This window comes from Candoia aspera, chromosome 14, assembly GCF_035149785.1.
Source record: "Candoia aspera isolate rCanAsp1 chromosome 14, rCanAsp1.hap2, whole genome shotgun sequence".
NCBI classification, from domain to species: domain Eukaryota; kingdom Metazoa; phylum Chordata; class Lepidosauria; order Squamata; family Boidae; genus Candoia; species Candoia aspera.
The window spans coordinates 12,566,350-12,585,130 of NC_086166.1; the positions used below are offsets into that span (position 1 = coordinate 12,566,350).

Below are 18,781 nucleotides of genomic sequence, written 5' to 3' on the forward strand. Positions count from 1 at the left end.
TCAAGATGGCCAATAGCTTGTATTTGAGCTGGACTCCTTCAGATTTTTCAGAAAAGTGCAGATGAGTAAATATTGCTTTACTGCTTCCACCTCTCCTCTGATTGCCTTCACTCAGCAACTACATCTTAAGGATAAGTATCCCAACATTGTTCTCTTATAGTTACCAGATCTGGGCTGCAAAACATCCAGATGGCCATTAGGTGGCTGCAAAGAGAGAAGAAATCACCAGGCTTTGCTGCCATCTAATGGCAGTTGAGAGGCTACCAATCCGGTAGCCCTAGTTTTCTCCTGACATGCTAGCTTTCTATGTGGAGAGAACTGTCTTCTGAAGGTATCGGCCCTTGAGGTAATCCAGGCCAGGAAACAGATTCCACCAGGACTACTGGAACTCTACTTGATTGATAAATGGTATAATAACAGAATCTTGACAGCCAGACAGGGATTCTCTCACCACCCCCACCTTATACCAATGAACATTAAGGTGGCACAACCTTGAGTTTCTTCCTTACCCATTTGTACCTTCCAAAGCTAAGCGGGTATTTACCTAATGGCCACTGAATTCCTTCCTCAGGGCCTTCTCTGTAGTCGTCTGCACCAGTGAGGAGCACCTGGTGCTCCCTCTGGAGTGTGAAATCTCTAGGATTTAGAATGTCTCCTGCTTCCACTTTGCCGTTCTCTTCAGAGCTGCCTTCACTTCCTGATTCCGCAGGCTATATATGATTGGGTTGAACATGGGGGTGACCACACAGTACAGAGCTGACACCAGGGTGTCCACATCTAACGAATAGCCCACATTGGGCCGGTTGTAGTTAAACAGAGCTGTCCCAAAGAAGGTGACTACAACTGTGAGATGCGATGTACAAGTGGAGAAGGTCTTATTCCTGCCCTTGGCCGAACGGATCCGCAGAATAGCAGAAGCTATGAACGCGTAGGAGATGACAATAAAGCAGCCGGGACTGATGCCAATGAAGACACTGGCCACATGGAGCACAATATTATTAAGTGATGTATCAGTGCAGGACAACTCCAAGAGAGGTGGAACATCACACATGAAATGACGGATCTCTGTGGGTCCACAGAAGGACAAGGCCGAGGTCAGAAGAGTGTGGATGAGGGAGTTCAGGAACCCTCCTGTCCATGACCCAGCCACCATTTGGAGGCACACTTTCCTGCTCATGATGACTGGATATAGGAGTGGATGGCATATGGCCACGTACCTGTCATAAGCCATGGCTGCTAGAAGGATGCACTCTGAACCTACACATGACATTAGGGAGAAGATTTGGACCATGCACCCGGCGTAGGAGATGGCCTTCGACTCTCGGAGGAAGTTTGCCAGCATTTGCGGGATTGTGGAGGTCACGTAGCAAAGGTCAATGAAGGACAAGTTGCTGAGAAGGAAGTACATGGGGGTCTGGAGGTGGCTGTCAGAGACGACCAGCAGGATGAGGCAAAGATTCCCCAGCATGGTCATCAGGTAAACAATGAAGAAGACCAAGAAGAAGAAAGTCTGGAATTCAGGATAGTTGGAGAATCCAAGGAGGATGAATTCTTTGATAGAAGTCTGGTTTAGTGGGCTTCCTATATATCAGGAAACAAAGCAAGTAATAAACCCACGCAGCATAACGAAACCAAGTAATTCATTGCTGTATGGTGCAATGGCTACATCTTATATATCTTTGAAAAACATACAGACATGAAAATCTGTTCAGCTGGATAAGATAACCTGGTGGGAGGTGCTGGGCTAGAAATGGGAGGCGGTGAGTCCTAATCCTCCCCCAGGCATGAAAAACAGCTGGGTGACTTGGGCCAATCCCTCTCTCTTAGTCCAACCCACCTCACAGGGTTGTTGTGGTGGGGAGAACAACGGGCTATCCTGGCAGACTTTTCTTTTCCTTTGCAACAGCAGATCACATTTAGCAGGTCAAATAGTAATGATAATGAATTAAATTTATACGCCACCCAACTCCCAGTGACTCTGGGCAGTAGCTTTGCTCTGCTGGGGCTTAGGCTAAGTCTGGAAGGAAAGAAGGGGGGAGGGGGGAAGATGGAGAAGGGGGAGAGGAGGGAGGAAGGAAGGAAGAAGATGGGAACAGATAAAGGTTTTGAAGACTTCTTAAATTTGTAACCTGATCAGCAGAGGGACAAATCTAAACTTCATCATCTAACTTGGGTTTGGGTGATTGAGATGGGAGAAGGGTGCTGAAGGAACTCAGGAATTTTTCTCCAACAGCTCTGTTGGGACCTTTTCAGCTGAAGATGCCTGGGGTCCTTCATCCACCAAGATCACCATTTCTGATCCACCCCCTTCTCTTGACTGAAATGGCAGGTGTTTTACAGCTCTGGCAGAAGTTGGGACATTTTGAATGACCTCAGCACCCACTTGAGGACTTTAGAATGTCTCAGCTGGTGGGGAGAAGGAAGACCTTGGAACTAAAAAACAGGGGAACCATCCTGAGCTTTGAAGATGAAATAGTGGGGCACCTGGACCCAAATGTTGCAGAACTGAAGGTTCTCAAGGCTTCAACCAGCCAACTCTGTCTTCTTCCGAGAGACTCTATTCCATTGCCATCATCCTGATTTTCTCTCCCCCAACCCAATCAGTCATCAATCCAAACTGATTATGCAAATCTATTATTATTATTATTAGTAGTAGTATTCATTAATCCAACAAGTATTAAAGACTTTAGGTAAAGGTAAAGGTTTCCCTTGACATTAAGTCCAGTCGTGTCTGACTCTAGGGGGCGGTGCTCATCTCTGTTTCAAAGCCGAAGAGCCAGCGTTTGTCCGAAGACACTTCTGTGGTCATGTGGCCAGCATGACTAAGCGGAACGCCATTACCTGCCTACCAAAGGGGTGCCTATTAATCAACTCACATTGGCATGTTTTCGAACTACTAGGTTGGCAGGAGCTGGGACTAGCAACAGGAGCTCACCCCATCACGGGGATTTGAGCCGCCGACTTTCCGATTGGCAAGCTCAGCAGCCCAGCAGTTTAACCCGCAGCGCCACCGCGTCCCTATTACAGACTTTAGATTGGTATTTTTCAATGACTCAGTTTCTAACTGAGAGCCTAAGAATCATGGATATCATCATCATCATCATCATCATTTCTGCAAACCTTCTCCTGAAGCCTCTTAAAAGTGGGGGACTGGAATGGAGAAGAGGTACCAAAGCATGGCTGGGGACTGGTCTGCGCTGTACCCTGCAACATTTTGCTATGAATTCTGCCCTTGTCCTCCAAAAACCTGCCCCAGAATCCAGAGGCCATCCCAGGTCTCGCAATGCAGTTGACGCGAAGTGCGAAGCACCACAATTCATTTGATGTCCTGAGGGTGCTCAGGGAGGAAACGGAGAGGTTACAGAGAATCTGAGATGGAGTTTCTTCCTATTCTGAGATTCGCAGTTCGTGGTTTCTGCTTTTTTAATGAAAAAACAAGCAAACAAAAAATAAAATAGCTGTACATCAACCTGGAGTCCTGGTGACTACAGCAGAAAAACCAAAAGGAAAAAAAAAAGAGAAAAATAAACAAGGGGCAAAAGCAAATGAAACAGAAAACAAATTAAACATTGTGGATATGTATGCATTAACGCACACATATGCAGTAGATGTAATGGTGTCCAAATGTATCTGTGTATGCACACCCAACACACCCATGCAAGCTTCAGAAGAAATGCAACATTCCTATTTGTTCTATTTGTTCTATTTCTATTTTTTTTCTATTTCTATTCTATTCCTATTATTTCTATTTCTATTTCTATTATTTCTATTTCCATTATTTCTATTTCTATTTCTATTCAATATTTGGTATTTAAACAAGCAGAAGGCATTAGGAAGAATACTCTTAAAATGACAACTAGATCTGAATACCTAGTTTGTTGCTGGGTTTATTTCCCAGCCAGAGAAAATCCCCGCGTTTACACACCACTGATTGCTGTGTGTGTGTGTGTGTGTTTGTACAAAAAGAAACAGCTCAGGGACTGGCTATCTGATGCTACAGAATACTCGGCTTTTACTCTAATCTTCTCCACGTTTCTATCTGTATCTTGTTTTTCTTACTAAAGGGGTCGAAGCACACTAGTAGCATTCTTTGGAAGGATCATGTGAGAGACGCAATTTCTAAATCCTTCAGGTGTGCTAAGAAAAAACACCCTCTGAACTTTTGCAAAGCCACATATGGTCCTAATCCCCCTTTTTGGCACCCCTTCAGAATTTACCTTGCTGAAACTTCATGGTGCAGTAATGGTGTCCTCCTCTTAATTTATTCATATTCGTGGGGAATTAAGAAAAATAGGTGACTTAAGCTTCCCAGGATAGATCTTCAGAATTAAACCAACAGATTACCTGTGTGAAAATGTCCAGCCATATCTTACTTTCAGCCTCCTAGTGCCTTGGCTGATGAAAAAATAAATTTTAAAGAAGTGCTGATGCTTGAGGCAGACAGACCGAGATTAATGGCCTCGTTCAATATAAAGCAGCCTGCTTTGCTCCTGTTTAACCTGAGTTTAGTCAAGAACAGCCGAAGAGGAGGAAGGTTTGCTTACCTTTCAGAACAGATCTATGGAAATAGATTACATTAGGGTGGCCTTTAAAAGGGTCTTGGGGCCTCTGGGGACAGATTCACTGAGGAATTTCAGATCTAGCAGTCTAGGCTTTGTGGATGAAGGGACAATTAATGGCTTTCCTTGTAGAACGTGTTTCTCTACACAATCCTTTGGAGAGCATCCCTTGTGTTGTTCTTGAGTTGGGAGATGAGCTGCCAGCCTCAGCTCTCCAATCTGAAGTTTCTAAACAAGAGGATTGCATCTGGAGTGGCGTCAGTACACTGCATATCTCCGAGTGTGTGGGATGTGGGCATCAGTATGTTGGCTTGCAAGATGGGATCTAGATTAGAGGTTCTAGTTTGCATGGAGTAGCCTGAACATGCTTGGAGTAAAACTGGGCTTTGATTGCTCTTTCAGCTTATTGGCCAAAATATCTTAGAACTGACCAGTACTATCCTTACCATTAGCAGGGCCCTGGATATGATTAAGGCTGGTGACCTAGTCTATACTTTCTCTGCCCTACTAAAAAGCATTGTGGGAAAGCCTTGACTGATCAAAGCCATGATGATTGGTGGAGGTCAACATCTGGAGTGAAGCTCATGAGATGTGATTTGCATATGGAATGGCTGTGTGGTTTATTTAATGTATGGGTGAAGACTGTGCTTGTGCCTAATGGGAGAATGCCATTATCATTCTGCTAAACAAAGGGGAAGGAAGCAAGAAGGAATGGAAGGCTACAGGGGGATTGCAAAGTTGGCCTCCAAAGGTCACCAGGAGATGACAATGAGCAAAATTTAGGAAGTGTGGGTGGTTTTATGCCAGGCATGGGGTGTACAGATCAGTTTTTTGCTTTTCAGCCGGTCACTGAGAAATAAATATATGTGAGAAAGAAAGTTTACCATATATTTATTTATTTAGAGAAAAGTATATAACACAGTGAATAGGCTTGAAGTACTGAATGTTTTGTGCAAATATGGAATGGAAATTTGGTTGCCAAATACTGTAAGAGTGTTATGTGATTGAACAAACCCATGTATGAGAATAAATTCAATGCTTAGGGAATGATTCAATGATGAGCTGGGACTGAGATAAGGATATCTTCTGTCCCCTTGGTTGTTTAATGTGTGTATGGATAAATGTGTAAGAAATGCTTGGGGGTGATAGCAGTGTGCTAATTGTGCATTTTGTATGCATATGATACTGTGTTGTTGGTTGAAAATCTGAATTATTTGCAGTGAATGTTAGGCAGATTGTATGATGCAACTAGGAAGAGGAATCTGAACATTAATGATCAAAGTAGTTGTGTTTGGCAAGGAAAATGGAGTGAATGATTTCAAGTTACACATAAATGCTGAAAGACTAGAGCAAGTTGGCAGTTTGGGGGTTTGGGTAGAATGTTTAGGAGAGACAGGGAAAGAGATGCAGAAATTTTAAGATGTGGGAATCTTGGAAGAAAGGAGCAGGGTAGCATGTGATCTGCTAGTGAACACGGTTGGCTATAAGAGTGTGTTTCTGCCCACTTTGTTATATGAAAGTGGGAACTGGGTATCTCAGGAGGAAAACGGAAGTAAATTGAATGCAGTAGGAATGGGGTTCTTCAGAACTGTGTGTGGTAAGACAAGAGATAGAGCTTCGGTGCAATGTAGACTAGCCTCCTCATGGTGCACCCCGGGCAACATGATTTGTCATGGCTAAATAGTCCACACATCTGGCTGCCGGACCTCACAAGGATTTCCCAGCAAGAAAAAGCAGCATGAACACCGAACTGCTATGCCTTACGATTAAAAAAGAAAAGAGCTGAGATGAATGAATGCTGATTGAATAGAGCTGAGCAACTGGTATGAAAGAAGTACCCTGAGGTGGTTTGGTTACGTAGAGAGAATGAATGAGGACTGAATCATCAAACAAGTACGTGAAGGAAGAGTGAATGGGTTGAGACGAAGGGGAAATCCAAGAAAATTGGAGTTGGATGGAATTGATGAGATCCTCAAAAAGAGGAAGTCGAGAATGTTGAGGAACAAAAGTCAAAGTTTGAAGCACTGTGTGGCTGTGATGGAAGGAAGGGTGGTTTGCACAAATAGGAAAGTCTGAATAGTAAGTGGTGGTAATATAAACTAGATTTAGTAATATTTCTTTTCTTATGTCTTTAGTTCCTTTGCCTTACCATTTCTTATTCCTTTTCTGCACTTTGCAAAACCTTGTTTATCCCCAAAGGGAAGAGTGTGATGGGTATGTATATACTGTATGCATGGATGTAGGAGACTCTGGAGTGGAGCTGGTTTTACATAATGCACATGAAATCGGACATATCCATTAAGTTATTTCCTCTGAGTGCTTTAGGAGGCCTGCCTATTTTCTGGCCATAACAACCCCAAAGTTACCAGAAGTGAGAGAGTTCCCCCAGTGTGCCTCATGCTTAAATGCAGTCTTGAATGTGGGTCTCCGCTGCCCAGGTGCAATTCACTCACACACTCACACACTCATACAAAGACACACTCACTCACATGCAAGACTCAATCACAGTCATACACTGGGATACACAGTAACAGTCCCCACTGTGTCTTTTCTTAACTGTGTCCCCTTCAATGCCTACTCCTGGTGGCCATGATGATGATGATGATGATGATCCTCCATCTGTTGCTTCTATTATTATTGTTCTGATGATGCTGAGGATCATTATCATCATCACAACAACAATAATAACAACAGAAGCAACAGATGGAGGAGGACCAAGATCCAGGGTTGGCCAATGGGAGAAGATCAGAAGGCTGGCGGGTCGACATTATGAGGACAAAGCTGGAAAGAAGACAGAAGAGAGAGTCAAAGGGTTTGGGGAAAACAGCAGAAAAGACTGTGGGGGGAAGGAAACAGGCAAGAGAATGAGAGGAAAGACTGAGAGATGGGGCCTGGATACAGAAAGAAGAGGAAGGAGGCTGTGGGGAAGCTGGGTTGCCCTGGCATCTCTGAAAATGAGCAATCCTGGCTATTTGAGCCCTGCAAATTCCCATCTGGCCAGTTAGAGTCTTAAAAATGGACTTATCTGGGAATTACTGGGCATAGGTGACAATAGCTAATAGCTGTTGTGGCATTTTGCTTTCCTAAGAATGTCTCCATGGTGCTTTTCTAAATAAAGCTGATCTAGGGGCAGATGCTTTGCAGCTCATTCAATTACCCTGGGATGGATTTTTAATTCAAAGGATTTTATAACAGACAGGATGTCAGGGATATGGGTAGGTGCCAAGGGAGTGTTTATCTGGTTATTATTTTTGCAACCACCACTCTGTCGGCTTACTCTCTGCCCTTTTATACATAAATGGGTAAAACAACACTAAAATGCCTGCGCCTTTCCTGTTGCTTCAAGTCAGAGCCTCCCAAAAAAGCTGCTATCCAACATTTAGTCCTGGAAATCTGCATAATTTGGATTGTCCACTGCCGTTGGTCCTCATCCTGGCTCTTAGGCAGTTGCTGATTCAGGAACAATGCTCACACAGTGGGTTTGGCCTGGGACTTTTGTGTTGTGTGAATGCAGCTCTTGTGCCTTTAAATGATGATTTAGGGCACCTCCAGTCCCATGAACTCCATCAACGATGGTTGACCCGATAAGCATAGTTAAGCCAACAGGGCTTGGCATAAGGGGCGAATGACTCCTTCTGTCTCCAGCTAAGCCGTCTCATGAAGGTTGTGAAGTCAAGAAATGGAAGAGAAATTACAGCTACCACCGAGATTCTTGAAGGGATAAGAACAGCAAGGAAACAACGATTAAGGCCCTGTAAGGCATGCTGCATAGATGTTTAGTTATGCACCTTTTACAAAAACTAGAGAAGGTGACATAAGAAAATAAAATTGTTTCATTTGCTTTCATTTCTTATACCTTGAAATGACTGCCCATTTGAGAAAGGGCAATAACCACATTTATTAGGGACTGGAAACCCCTTACGGGCTTTTTGCCGAAAAAAGAAAAAAAATGAACTTGTGATTTATGGGTTTGATGATTAGAAAGGGTAGACTATGGAAAGAAGGAGATTATGTTGTAACCTTAGAGAGAGAGGGTAAAATATAAATGTACTTGGAACTGCTGTTAAGAGGATTGGAAGTTGCTTCTCTATAACCTTTCCTTTCCTATTTAGTTTCTATCCCACCTTTATTATTTTTATAAATAACTCAAGGCGGCGAACATACCTAATACTCCTTCCTCCTCCTCTTTTCCCCACAACAACAACCCTGTGGGGTGGGCTGGGCTGAGAGAGAGGGACTGGCCCAAGGTCACCCAGCCGGCTTTCAGGCCTAAGGCGGGACTAGAACTCTCATACCACACCTGATTGGCTCTTGGGCTGAGAAAGCATGACTGGTCAAAGGTCACCCAGCCGGCTTTCATGCCCAAGGTGGGACTAGAACTCACAGTCTCCTGGTTTCTAGCCCAGCACCTTAACCACTAGACCAAACTGGCTCTAGTTTTTAACTCCTCTCCTCTCCCCTCCCCTCTCCCCACTATTTTGCATTGTCATAATTTAGCAGCCAAAGGAAAAGACAGCTTCTTCTTTCCTTCCTCTTCCCCTTCCCTCCCTCCCTGCATCTCCCTTCCCTTCCTTTCCCTTCCTTTTTTTTTCTTTCTTTGTACCTTTTTTCACTTACTTATTACTTTGCTTTAATTCCCTTACTTTTTTCTTTCAAAATTTGTACGGTGGTTATTCTTTTAAAAATGTCTGTCTGTCTGTCTATCTCCCATCTGAACACAAGCGCCAGTACTTAATAAATGATCAAGGCTTCCTACATTATGATTAGATACTGCCCTGCCAACAGAGGAGGCAGATATTATTAAGTGGCTCAGAGGAGCTCCAGTTGGTTGCCCCTTGGTGGTAAGGCAGCAGGAAAGTTAATCCAGAAGGAATACAAGAAGTTCACCCCCTCAGTGTCTATTTTGGTCTCCCAAGTTCTAGTCCTTCAGGTGTTTCTCTGAAAAGGATGCTATGGTGCTTCATTAAAAGTCAGCGTCTAACTTTTGATAAAAGACCTCTAACTTTCTCCTGCTTTGTTATGGTTCTTTCTTGGATCCCAGCAGGTACTCAGAGGATGCTTGTTAAGATACATCTGAGACTGATTTGCACAACTCCAGGGCATTCCAAAGACACAATCATCCTTTTGAATTACAGTTAACTTGGAGCCCAAACAACTGGATACTCCAGAGAAGGTGTGTGGGGGTTTTCTCTCCCAAACAGAAATAGTCATCAGATGTTCTTCAACCATACAATGATGTCCTCCCCTGCCCCTACTCAACATAGGCCTGAAGCTTTGCAGCTTTTATTTTTATTTTATTATGAGGACTTCATGGAGAAGAAATTGAAGTCGTCAACGATTTCATTCTACTCAGATCAATGCTCAATGCCAAGGGAAGGAGTAATCAAGCAATCAAAGGATGTATCGCGCTGGGAAAATCTGCCATCAAAGACCTGTCTAAAGTTTTCAGAAGTAGAGATGTCAGTTTAAAAACAAAGGTGCGTCTGACTCACGCCATGGTCTTCTCAATTGCCACATATGCCTGTGAAAGCTGGACATTAAAAAAGGAAGACAGAAGAAGAATTGATGCATTTGAATTGTGGTGTTGGCGAAGATTATTGAAAATACCATGGACTGCCAGAAGAACAAACAAATCAGTTTTAGAAGAAATACAAGCAGAATGTTCCCTGGAGGCAAAGATAACTAGGCTTAGACTGCCATACTTTGGGCACATCGTCAGGAAAGACCGATCGCTTGAAAAGGACATCATGTTTGGTAAAGTCGAGGGCCAGCGGAAAAGAGGAAGACCTTCAATGTGATGGATTGATACGGTTACCGCAACAAGGGATGTAAACATTGGAACAGTCAGGCATATGGCACAAGACCAAACAGCATTTCGTTCTGTTATATGTAGGGTTGCCATGAGTCATAAAGGACTCAACAGCAACTAACAACAACGTGGGGCCCACAGCAGGTGTAATAAACCTAGGTTGCAAAACCCAGGTCACCTAGGATGACCACCAGGGGGCAGCAAAAAAAGCCACAGGACATTCTTTTTACTACCTTCTAGTGTTGTCTGAGCCCAGATCATGTTAAGAGCCAAGTTAGATGTAAAGATAGTCCTTCAAGTTGGCAACTTTGCTTGCACATTTTTAAAAATAAGATAAGCAAGAGAGCCTGTTTGGCATCAGGTGCCCAACAGCAGCCAATGGTTACCCCTGTTTTCCCTCCTATTGCCCCCTATTTGTTTAGCCAATGGATCGATATAGGCAAACTCTCTTGGAATCAAGCTGATAGGGATCGTTTAGAAAGGCAGAAGTCTATTCCCTTGATTTAAAAAAACAAAAAAAAAAGCAACCATTTTGCACTCAATTGTATGATAGCACTTTGCCAGTGTCCTGGACTGGGAAGATTTACATTGATGAGTCTCCAAAATATATTTGGTAAATATTTTTGCTTGAAAAAAACCAAAATTAAACAAAAGCCAAACAGAGTTACAATTATGTTTAATCAGTCTAAAAAGATAACCGGAATAATCAAGATGATGATGATGATGATGATGATTTTAATTTGTTAAATGGAGGCTTAATAACTCTGTTTTCCATATTATTAGAAATTCCTTGCCTTTTTGTGCCTTTCTTCTTTAGGTCATGTGACCTTATTAACTATTTTTATTATTTGCTGTTATTAACTATAGGTCCTTTGTAAGCCTTTTATGTTACGAAATGTTGCTCTTCTGATGAATGAATGGCTTTGGGCAATTGTACCAGGAGATGGATTACAAATTCCAGGCATGGTATTTCCTGGGAGTGAATTGTGAAGAAGGCCGTCCCATTGCAATGATAAAATGTAGTCAGATGCAGATTCTATGAGGTTACATTCTGGCTGGGGAATTCTGGGAGTAGAAATCCACAAACCTTAAAGTTGACAAGTTTGAAAAACACTGGTCTAGACCTATCAGCCTAATTGATGTACCAAAATTGTATGCCAAATACCTTTCGCATAAGACCACATAGTTAAAGGGAGACAATTGTTCACAACTTTTATAGACCTTGGTGCTGCCTTTGATTCAATAAACAAAGAAGCTCGTGGCCTTGAATATGGAATCCAGGTCTCTCTCTCTAACCAAGGTTTCATATACAAACTCATGTTTATGTACAGGTACATAGAGGTCCCTAGCTGAGAAAATCTGCACCATTAAAGGGATCAAACAGAGATGCATACTGGCTCCTATCTTGTTTAATGTGAACGTACTTGATACAGGTACTCCTTGCTTAGCAACTGCCTCGTTTAGTGACTGTTTGCAGTTACAACAGTGATGAAAAAGTAACTTTGCAACCAACCTTTGCATTTATGACCTTTGCAGGTCTGTAAAGCAAAGGACAGCTGAAGTAAGATTGCAAGCAGAGCCACAGTTTCACTTAGCAACCGCTTCACTTAACAACTGGGTTGCCAGGCCCAATTGCAGTCGCTAAATGAGGACTACCTATATTCCAAAGTCCTTCAATTAACCAATGTCCATATGCCTAATACTAACAATAAACTTGTGAAGATCCTGCTCTATGCAGACGATACAGTCTCATATCCAGGTAGAGATGAGCGTAGTTCCAGCTGAACTTAACTCCTTGAATATTAATAAGACCAAGTCCAAGCTGGTTGTCTTTGGGAAGAAACAGATCAGGTATGTCTGGAATATGGAACACAGGGAACACATAGACCAAGTTAAGTCCTATTTGTACTTAGATATTGTCTTTTCAGAAACAGGGTCCTGGCTTCTGCATTTTAAGAGAAGCCAGTGCCAACTGCCCATTGTAGCTTACTAACTGTAGCTATCTTGGATCCCTGACTCCAGTGATCAAGGTATGTAATGCCAATGTTCTGATGATCACAAATGGTACAGAATTATGGAGACTCATAAATGCTCCATTCTTGGAGCAAATGCAGTCCACCTTCCTAAAATGTATCTTGGGGGTGGATAAATTCACTATAGCTTCTACAATTAGGGAACAGCTGGAAACCCTCTCTCTCCTCCCCCCCCAAGTCATCTCACAATTAAAGGATTGCGATTAAAATATTGATTAAAGTAATTGGTGGACTCAGATTGCCAAAGCTGTGCCTTAAAGAACATACTTTCAGTAAGTCCTCTCAGATTCAAATTACAAACACCATTTCAAAATATGGATTTTTGGGTTCAATTCCCAGTTCAAACAGAGGCAAAGGCCAAGAAACCATGGACGTTGCTGCCAAAGGTGACTAATGTCTCATAAATGCACTAACTCCTTGAAGTGGCTGGCACAACATGAATCGGTTTTCCAGATAGATTTAACAATTTACATGCCGCAACATCTTAGAAGACCTTTCTGTAGAGCATGGTTTGAACAACTTGATTCTATGGTAAGGTATGGGAGGTGACAGAGCATTCCTGTTGCAGAAAGATGGTGTATATGCAGTGCTCCAGCTGTTGAAGACATTGCATTGAATGTCTCCTGAAGGACCTATGTCAGGACCTGGATGGTGGCAGTACTCCACTCTTTTTAGACCTCTCAATAACCTTTGATACTGTCAACCATGGTATCTTCCTGGACCACCTGTGGAGGCTGGGGACACGGTGTTGCAGTGGTTCTGCTGCTTTCTCTGTGGATGGTTTCAGCCTGTTGTAGTGGAGGAGAGGTCAGCCCAGGGGCTGTTCTCTTGCAGGGTACCACAGAGGTCAGTCCTTGCCCCCCAGCTTTTTACTATCCATATGAAATTGCTAGGGAGGTCATCCAACAACTCAGAGAGCAGGACCCTCAGAATGCTGAAGATACCTAGCTTTACATCCCTAACCCAGGCTGTGGAGGAGATGCTGCTGAGGTTCTATTCCAGTGCCTGGAAACTCTGAGCATCTGAATGGGAGGGAACAGGGTCAAATTGATTCTAAGATGGAGTTGCTATTCATGTATTTCATGTATCAGGGTTCTCCTTTGGTGGCAGGGTTATCCTTGGAAGGACAGACACTACCCCTAAAAAAAGCAGATTCACAATATGGGGGGTCCTTCTGGATTCACTGCTCCTACCTGAACAGCAGATGGAGGCTGCAGTTTTCCTGATGCAGAAGGACCTAGCAAGAGTAGCCCATGCTGTCATCACTACCTGCCTAGACTACTGCAATGTGCTTTATATGGGGCTGCCTTTAAAGACTACTCTTTCTGTTTAACATCTACATGAAACCACTAAATGAGGATAGCTGTCAGTTCAGGGTCCAGTATCATCAGTATGTGGAAGTTATCCAATTATATATCTTGACCCCAGGCCATCCAGGTGATGCTGTTGAGGTCCTGTCCCAGTGTCTGGAAGCTGTTTGGAACAGGATGGGGAAGAACAGATTCAGACTTAATCCTAATGCAACTGAGTAGCTGTGGATATTTAGGGTCTCTGTATCTGGGGACTTTCCATTTTTAGTCTTGGATGGATGGCACTTCCCTATTCAAGAGTAGTGTGCAATCTGGAGGTGTCTTGGACTCAAACGGTTCCTGCTTGAGGAGAAAGTAACATCTGTGGCCATGAAGGTCTTTGCACAGATCCATCTGGTGCACCAGTTGGGCCCATACCTAGATTGGGAGGCCCTTCAGACAGTCACTCATCCCCTAGTCACCTATTGCAGTGCCTTCTACATGGGGCTGTCCTTGAAGAAAACCATTCGGAAGCTACAACTGGTCCAGAATGCAACCACATAGGCAGTAATGGGTGTGCCACGGTATGTCTCTGTATCGCCACTGCTTGACAAGCTGCACAGATTGCCTCTTGGCTTCTGGGTAAAATTCAAGGTGCTGGGTATTACTATAATGTCCCTCTTGGCATAAGGCCTGGTTCTTTCAGGTACCATTTATCTCCCGTAGCTTCTGCCCGTCCTGTAAGATCAGGCAGAGTGGGTGCATTCCAGGCCCTTTTGATTAAGGTAAAGGCAAAGGCTTCCCTTGACATTAAGTCCCGTCGTGTCCGACTCTAGGGGACGGTGCTCATCTCTGTTTCAAAGCCGAAGAGCCGGCGTTTGTCCAAAGACACTTCCTCTGTGGTCATGTGGCCAGCATGACGACACAGAACACTGTTACCTGCCCGCCGAAGCGGTGCCTATTAATCTACTCACATTGGCATGTTCTCAAACTGCTAGGTTGGCAGGAGCTGGGACTAGCAACGGGCGGTCACCCCATCACGCGGATTCAAACCGCCGACCTTCTGATTGGCAAGCTCAGCAGCTCAGCGGTTTAACCCACAGCGCCACCGCGTCCCTTTAGTCCTTTTGGTTAAACAGTGTCATTTATCATTGCCTAGGAAGTATGCCTCCTCTGGCACCTGCCCTCTGGAACACCATCCCCCAGAGAGCCATGGGTGTCCACCTGATTAAAATGAGTCATAGAGATGACCTTGGAGAAACTAAATGGTGACAGCTACAAAAACATGCTTTTAGCTCAGGTAATGAACAAAACGTTAGAAAGAAACTCAAACTGACTCCGCCTTAACTCCCAGGGATGTAAGAGGGAAAAATAGAAAACGTTTCCTGAAAGTCAGGAACAGATTCCACCAATATGCTGGAAATCTACTTTATTGATCTAGGCTATAGCAAAGAAATCCTGAAAGCCTGACTGTGTCTTTCCATTCCTCCCTCTTATTCCCCCATGGCCAAATGTATCTAGAGGAGTTGCAGGATATGTGTTCAAGTGGACTTAGAGGTACCTGAGGTCTACCTCCAAGTGTTGCTAGGAGTAATCCATTTTAGGGCAGATGGAAAACTTGGCTGCCCACTCTGAAGACTATCTTTCCAATCCAGGAGATTTCAAGATCCTGCAGGATGAGGTGCATGGCCTAATACATCTAGAAGGCCACCAGGTTTGGGGTGGGAGGAAATGTTGGGACAATAAAACAGGCTGGTTTTCATATGAAGTCAGACATTTCTTTAGGAAAGTTGTCCAGAGAAAGCTGGGTTTAGACTGTAATAAAGAAATATGTCCAAAGGTGGACCATCATCAGAAGCTATGGAAGAGGTACCCTGCAAGTGCTCCAACAGCCACAGCAGTGTTATGGGAAGAGCAGTCACCTGCAGTGAAAAGAACCAGAAGGTGAAAGGGTCAGCATCACCATCAATATTATAAAAGCGTTAGACCCATGATAGGTTTCCTGCCCCATGGAATTCAAACTCTAAAACCTATCCCAGGAAAGGAGGGAAAGGAACAGAAAGGAGATGGAAACATAGTCAAAAGCAGTGTTTCTCAACCTTGACAAATTGAAGATGTGTGCACTTCAACTCCCAGAATTCCCCAGCCAGCATGGCTGGCTGGAAAATTCTGGGAGTTGAAGTCCACTCATCTTAAAGTTGCTGAGGTTGAGAAACACTGGTCAAAAGAGTAAACATATGTATTCCAATTGTAGAAAGCAGCACCTTGGCTGATCTTGAAAGCTGAGCAGGTTAGCCTGGTTCAGTAGAAGATAGGAGATTGCCAGAAAAATCCCAGTGTTCTAACTAGACTGGGAAGTCAAATAATACTGCGCCGACAACCAAGAAAGATTGATTCTCACAGCATCTCATTAGTCAGATATATCAAAAGGAAAAGGAGGTGGGTTACAGAACCTTGGAAAGTGCGTATGGGTGTACTTTAGCCCCCATTTATCAGTGAATGTGATCCCCTTTCTAACCATCTCTTGAAGTTGCTGTAATGGGCTGTGAGGATAACCTTGAGGAACAGGAAGAAGAGCCACAACCAAGACAACAGTCAGATAAGAGAAATCTGAGTCCAAAGCAGGAATGTAATTTGAGAAAGCATCTCAGACTTTAGGGACATTAAGCAAGGACTACCTGTATAGTTTTCATGGATGGTCCATATGTTAAGATTTTTTTCCATAACAAAAACTATTTCTAATTTCTAATGCTCACATGTCCCAACTACCAAGTTTTACCTTCAACAATTTTCTCTGTTCTCTTAGACCTTTTTGCCACTTGGGCCCAATCTTTGTTCCAGTTGGAAGAACCTAGTAGATCGACAGAAGAAATGAGTCATTTGCTGGAAAGAGAATATTATTGTTTGTTTGGAAATTAAATTATAAGATACACTGCATCACTTTTTATACTTTGTGACTTTTTTGGTATCTACATTTTCTTGCATGTGCATAAATATTTCAATGCTAGTAACACTGGTGTATTTAGAGCAGTGTTTTTCAAACTTGGCAACTTTAAGATGGGTGGACGTCAATGCCCAGCATTCCCCAGCCAGCATGCTGGCTAGGGTATTCTGGGAGTTGACATCCACCCATTTTAAAGTTGCCAAGTTTGAAAAACACTAATGTAGAGATTGTCCACTAAGGAGGAATAAGCTTTGCAAAACCTACCAGCTATTTTCTCCCTCCAAACATTTTGTTTCAGACCTCCCATGAAATCTAATTCCCTCTTTTCTTTCTGATCAGTTTTGAACTATTATTTGTTAACTAAATAAGAGGATAACTTGGGTGGGCTCCTACCAAACTCTCCGCATTTATAAAATCTATGAATTACAGAGGCATGTAGAGGGTCAAAAAAGTCAAGATGGTGGGTATGACTGTGCAATCAAAGCCCCACCTTTTTTTACATGCACACAACACCTCTGATGCCTATTTTTTTAGTAGATTTTTGATCATGTGGCAATGGGTGCCATCTCAACATTTTTGACCTCTCTGTGGACAGCCCTCTAAAGGCACCTCTCTTTCACCAAGCTTTCAACTGTTGAATGATTTCAGTGTTCATGTTAATGTTATTCTGCTGCATGTTTTTAACTGTTAATGTATTTCTTCTAAAATCTGAACACTGAGTACTTGCCAGAATAGAAAAGGACTCTATAAATCAAATACTGTTTTTTAAGGCAGTATTACTCCACATCTCAGACTGTGGGATGATAGGAACAATAGTCCAACTCATTTTCTGAAGCACCATGAGTGATTTGCTCTTTATTTATGAATTATATTCTATAGATTGAGGTTAAAAAAAATAATTAAATAGGTTTATGCAGGGGTATCTTCAGGAAGAGGGACATCAGAGTAGTCATGATGGCATAGGCAATGGAAATAAAAAAGGAACATGGCTTTGACTACACAGTCATGGCCACCATCACATGCACATAGCCATGGGTGTCCCTAAAGTCATGCAATCCAGAAACATCCTTTATCCTGCTTCTGCCAGCTGAGAATGAGGTGAAGCCAAGAAGTTTTGAAGAAATTGGAGAATCCAGCTAGCCCGCAAAGCATAACTGTGGAAAAAGAACAAGCAGGTCAGTGCATGATTCTGTGATTCTATGATTCTGTGATTCAGCTAGCATAGCTTGAGGAAAAGCACTGGATTTTTTTTAAAAAAACCAACCCTATTCCTTACAAGCTGAAGAAGGACTGGAAATGACCGCACCGTTTTGAAGAGATCACTTACTATTTTCGGTGACGATGTCTGCAAAGTCGTGGATAATTTTCATCTTTTCGAGACTGAGATTGCTTTGCATCATCAAATGACAAAACAAGCTTTCATAGTGACAGGCATTGTGGGACAGAGAGTTAGAGCATGCTTTCTAGAGAGGGAAGGGTGAGAAGGGAGAGAACAGTGGGATAAAATATTTATTTACTGCTTAATTCATCCTGCAACCCAAATGCTCCAGTTGTATTAAAGCAATGAATAGAATAAAACTAGCAAAAGACATAAAACATCTAACACAAAAATACAGAAGATAAGACGAATGCAATGCAAATACAATAAAATGCAAGGCACTTAAAATCTCTGCACGAGGGCCCTAGAAATGTACTGTTTACACCAGTGTTTTTCAACCTTGGGAACTTTAAGATGTTGGACTTCAACTCCCAGAATTCCCCAGCCAGCATGGCTGGCTGGGGAATTCTGGGTGTTGAAGTCCATGCAGCTTAAAGTTCCCAAGGTTGAGAAACACTGCACTAACCTCTACTCCCTGCCCCAAATCTTTGCCCTTCTGTCCAAGATCCTTGAAAATGTATTTATTTATTTTTCAAATTTCTATCACTGCCCATCTCTCCTGAAAAGGGGACTATGGGCAGTTGGATTAAATGGATTCAAGACCATCTTCTCACAAAATCCTAGATTCCTTCCCCTTCATCCTATGATCATCATTCTAACTGTGCTAGCAACACAGGCACTTTCTTACCATCTTCGCAAACAGAAAATAAAAGAGTTGATGGGAAAGGCCATAACCGAAGCGGTGGGTTTTTGTCATGAGGCTGCTGCA

General features: G+C 43.0%; 1 protein-coding gene across 1 annotated transcript; it reads right to left on the reverse strand.

Annotated features, from left to right (window-relative positions):
* Positions 1–643: 643 nt before the first annotated feature.
* On the reverse strand, positions 644–18,004 carry LOC134505412 (olfactory receptor 5V1-like). The gene is made up of 2 exons (XM_063315095.1): positions 17,962–18,004; positions 644–1,581 (listed from the first exon to the last, which is right to left on the reverse strand). The coding sequence occupies exons 1-2, from the start codon at positions 18,002–18,004 to the stop codon at positions 644–646; spliced, it is 981 nt and encodes a 326-aa protein (XP_063171165.1).
* Positions 18,005–18,781: the final 777 nt, after the last annotated feature.